At 40.3% G+C, this 4411-nt stretch overlaps 1 protein-coding gene across 2 annotated transcripts in view; it reads left to right on the top strand.

Annotated features, from left to right (window-relative positions):
* The window catches only part of Cfap206 (cilia and flagella associated protein 206), a 64063-nt gene continuing 59652 nt past the window's right edge, over window positions 1-4411 (top strand). For both annotated transcript variants that reach the window (XM_023711960.1, XM_004628229.2), the window contains exons 1-3: window positions 1-235; window positions 929-1037; window positions 1781-1864. In XM_023711960.1, the coding sequence (XP_023567728.1) occupies window positions 930-1037; window positions 1781-1864 (192 nt within the window). In that variant the 5' untranslated portion in view covers window positions 1-235; window position 929. The remainder of the gene's footprint in view (window positions 236-928; window positions 1038-1780; window positions 1865-4411) is intronic.

Genomic DNA, 4411 nt, shown 5'->3' with positions numbered 1-4411 from the left:
TGTTCCGCGGCTTTCGGCTTGCTTTCGCTTTGTACTCCGGCCGCCGCCAGCCCTCTCCGGGTTCTGCGCCCGCCAACTGCACCCCGAGGGGAGCCGAGCGCGGGGCGTGGGGAGCGTTGGGGCAGCTGGAGCTCCGGCCGCCTCCCGCCCGAAGCCCCAGTCCGCAGGTCCAGCCCTGACCCCCTGGGCCTCGACGCCGGCCAGTCCTCAGGGTCGTGAGTCCTCGGCATCCAAGGTAGCTTCTCTTGTCCGGCAGTGTCAGTGCTGAGGATTAAGCCTGGATTACGGTCTTGGTATTTTTAAAAATTTGAACCAAGTAGTCCTAGGTTGCTAGGCCACTGTGAGTCCACCCAAGTGGAGTACTCTACAGGGGAGCCGAAGGGAAGCCAGGAAGCTTGATTATAACTTGCCGCTCTTCCCTGATTTATAATCAATGAAGTTAATAACAAGGAGTTCTTTTTCCCATGCTGTGTAATCCTCATAATATATTATTTTCGATTTTTTGTTTTTATGTTTTAATTAGAGCCCGTATTCCGATTTACATGTGCAGAAAAGAGAATTTAGATTATCTGAGCAAGACATTTTCTTTATGAATATAAAAAGTCGTTTAGTCAGTGAGTTGGGCTTCTCATTACAGCCCCCCTTATTGTTCTTTTTAAATTTAAGAACACCGCAATATGAATTTACTTTTGATAGCTACCATCATTTAAATAGAGGAAATGGTTCAATCATTTTAAGTCCCAATTGCACTTACTGCCTTCAATACTGTCTTTTCATTTTTAAAAACTCAATGAAAAAACAGGAATCTAAATACTAATAGTGATGTAATAATAAGTTAATAATATGACTCCACAAATATGAATGTAAAAATCTAAAGAGAAAAATGTATCAATACAATAGTAAATACCAATAAATTTTATTTACCCAGAATGCCTCTCACTCAAGCGGAAAGCGTTATAAAGAATATCATACGGGAAATAGGACAAGAATGTGCAGCCCATGGCGAGATTGTTTCTGAAACGCTGGTTGCTTTTATGGTAAGAATGACTGTTTGTGCACATTATTTCTTTTATTAGAAATGTTTAAAATTCTGTAAAGCATGCCTAGATGTGTTTTGGCTGAAAACACTGAGATAGTGAAAAAAATTAATGAAAATACCTTTCAAAAGCCTACAAAGCACGTCTGCTGTAGATTTATAATGACTGATTTAGAAGTATTTGCTTATTTATTTATTTCTTTGTTACAGGGTCTCCCTGCACAGCTCAGACCCATAGTGATCCTCCTGTCTGAGCCTCTCCAGTGCTGGGATTACAGGCGTGTGCCACCATGCTGGGTTTTAGTGGCTGGCACGCTGTGCCCAGGATTCTGGGGTAGAAGTGATTAATGAAATCTAGCAACATCGATAATGCTGTGCTGCAGAGGAATCTCTTTGATGTATATTTTTGTTCATTGTTAAAATTACTCATTGCCATGCTCGTCTTTTCTTGCTTTGGGTAACAATACACAATGAAAATATGATAAAATAGATCATAGTTTCCCAAAGTAAAATTCCACTATTGTTTTCAACCTTTTCTCTCCCATAAAATTTTTCTAGCATCATTTTCAAGTTTAATATTTATTACTTCCTTTCTTCAACCTCTATTGATGGATTGGGTAATCAGAAAAATAGCTGAAAATTCAACCTAAGCATAATCCAGAAGTAGTTTAAAAATAGGAAGATATGAAATGAAGTTCATAATGATGTGAAAAATGACCTAATGGTTGCTTTTCCTACTCTCAGGTGAAAGCAGTTGTTCTGGATCCAAGCAATGGCTTTAACATCGAGAGGACCCTCGTGAAAAGCGATGTTCAGAAACTCGTTAAGGTGATCATCTAAAGACCCTAAAGTTTGGAACTACTCAGTTTCCACTTAAGATACAGTATTTTGTGCTTTTATTACTGACTTAAGTGACATGAAAAAGAAATCACATAGTGGTACAAACAGATTAGCAATTTCTTTTTTTCTCTTGAAGTCTGGAGATATATAGTAGGCTCATCCTCCTGGCTTCATAGCGTCCCTCCTTTGGTTTGTATATGGCTTGTGTCCGGTGGTCACAAGATAGCAGCTGTAGGCAGAAAAATGGAGGAAGTCAAAGGGAAAAATAAATGTGACAATTATATTTGTCACAGCTTTCTATCCAGGAAATAATCTCTTCGATGTCCTTACATGTATTAGCAGAATAGTACTCTGGCTCTGGGACTTTCTCCTCGCCCTCTTTCTTAGGAAAGTCTCTTCCCCAATCCAAATTAGGACTCTATTAATGAGAAAGAAGGGCCATAGATACTAGGAAAGAAGCAATGTTCGCCCAAGCATTTTTGTGAGTTTTAAAAATTAATCTATAACATTGAAAACATTATAAACTGGTTTGTTGTATGCTGATACTATAAAGTTAAATAAGTCTAAAATGAGATTCATATGGTTCAAGTGTATATAATTTATGTTTTTCAATTCTAAAGGAAAAATTAAAACCAGGGCACAATAATCTTACAAGGCAGATGGGCTAAATAGCTCGGCAGACTAGAGCTCCTGCTTAGACAGGCATGGGGACCAGTGTTCGATCCCCAGCATGTTGTGCAAGCCCAGTCCCTGGAGTGCACTGAGACTGTGACTGAGACTGCGCCTGAGACTGGGCATGGTGGTGCACACCTGTAATCCCAGTGCCTGGGAGGCTGAAAACAGGAGGATCACTACAAGTCTGATCTGTGTAGTAAAACCCTGTAGTCCCTGTACTAAAAAACATTAAAAAAAAAAAAAAAACCCAAAAAACTTACAAGACAGTAGATGTGCCTGAAAATCAGTTTTAAAACTAAAAAAGAACTTTAGATATATGTCAGTTATATCTTAAATTTGGCTCACTCAATTCAATAATCAGTTTTTTTCTTCTGTGATTACTGAATTTAATTTCCTTCTTTCCATAAAGAGCTTGAAGCAAGATTTTTCTAAACTTATATGTGAACATTTTTTGAGCTCCTGAAAATGGCAGGGATAAGTTTCTTCCCTTCTGTCTTCTCTCACAACCAGCTAGGAGTTCACCTGGTAAAGAGTAGAGCTGTCTTGCAGGAGCAAGCAGAAACATTGGAATGACACCCAGGATTTGGAGACAGATGTATTTATGTTGGTGGGCACTGGTCAGGATCATTCCCAAAAGATCAGGCCCTGATCACTGGTGGTCAGGGGCTTCTATGAGATAAGCAAGCAGGAAGTACAGAGGCAAAACGACTTGTCCACCGGGGACTGGTTTATACTATGCGAATCACAGTGAGCAGCCCTGCATCACAGTGACCAGTTGTTTCTAAGAGACGGCAGCAACTGGAACTGGAACAGGAACTGTTACCTGGGCAACTAAGAAATTGAAATTTACCGGCCATTACAGTCTGTAGATGCTTCTGAGTTCAAGAAGAGATTTGGAATCCTGGAGCTTGGAATGTTGTTAAGATAAGTCTGCAGTGGTGACTCCATGGTCTCCCAGGCAGCCTAGAGCTGGGTCGGCCTGACCTGATTTTAAATGTGATATTAATCTTAACTGTAAGTGGGAAAAATGATTTCTAACTGTGATGGTCAGTCAGAATTTTTATTGGCAAACAACAGAGGAAACTCAAGGAGGAACAGAATAAGTTTTTCTCCTTTTCATGGCCCCAGAAGTGGTGGTGGTGGTGTGTGTGTGTGTGTGTGTGTGTCCAACTTAGTTAAGCTGGAAAGAATCAAGCTCTTTTTCTTTCAGTATGGTTTTCAACCCCTGAACTACATCCCCTGTAGGGATCTGTTGGTCTCTCAGTGTGACCCGTTGTACCCAGGAGAAACAGCAGCAGAAATGAGGAAAAGAGAGACAAGAAGACCAGAGCTGGGTTAGGTGGTGGCTTGTCTGCCTGGTTGGCAAAATGACCCCTAGAACAACAGTAAGGGCCTTTATTTATACCTTTACAAAGTTGCAAGACACAAGGTTGCCTAGCTTATAACCACAAGGTCCAGGCAGGATGTTTTTCTCAAGGCTGAGGTAGCATATGATCAATTTCAGCTTCAACAGCTCCCAACAATCCCCAAGCCCCACGCATTTTTCCTTTTTTTTTTTTTTTTTTTTTTTGTATTTTTTTTTATTCTTTTGATACAGGGTCTCGCAATGCCATCTTGGGTCACTGTGCTTGCCAGGCATGCTTAAACCACTGAGCTATCTCCCCAGCCCTTTTTTTTCCTTTTGAGACAGGGTCTTCCTAAGTCACTAAGCTTGTGATCCTCCTGCCTCAACCCCTCAGAGTGCTAGGGTTACAAATGTGTGCTATCATGCTTTGCTTCGATATACCTTTAATGTGATAGATGCAGAAACTCAATGTATATATTTTTTTTAATATTTATTTATTTTTATTACATTTATTT

Source organism: Octodon degus, unplaced genomic scaffold (genome assembly GCF_000260255.1).
Source record: "Octodon degus isolate 3935 unplaced genomic scaffold, OctDeg1.0 scaffold00022, whole genome shotgun sequence".
NCBI lineage: Eukaryota > Metazoa > Chordata > Mammalia > Rodentia > Octodontidae > Octodon > Octodon degus.
This window is presented reverse-complemented; position numbering and strand designations above follow the sequence as displayed.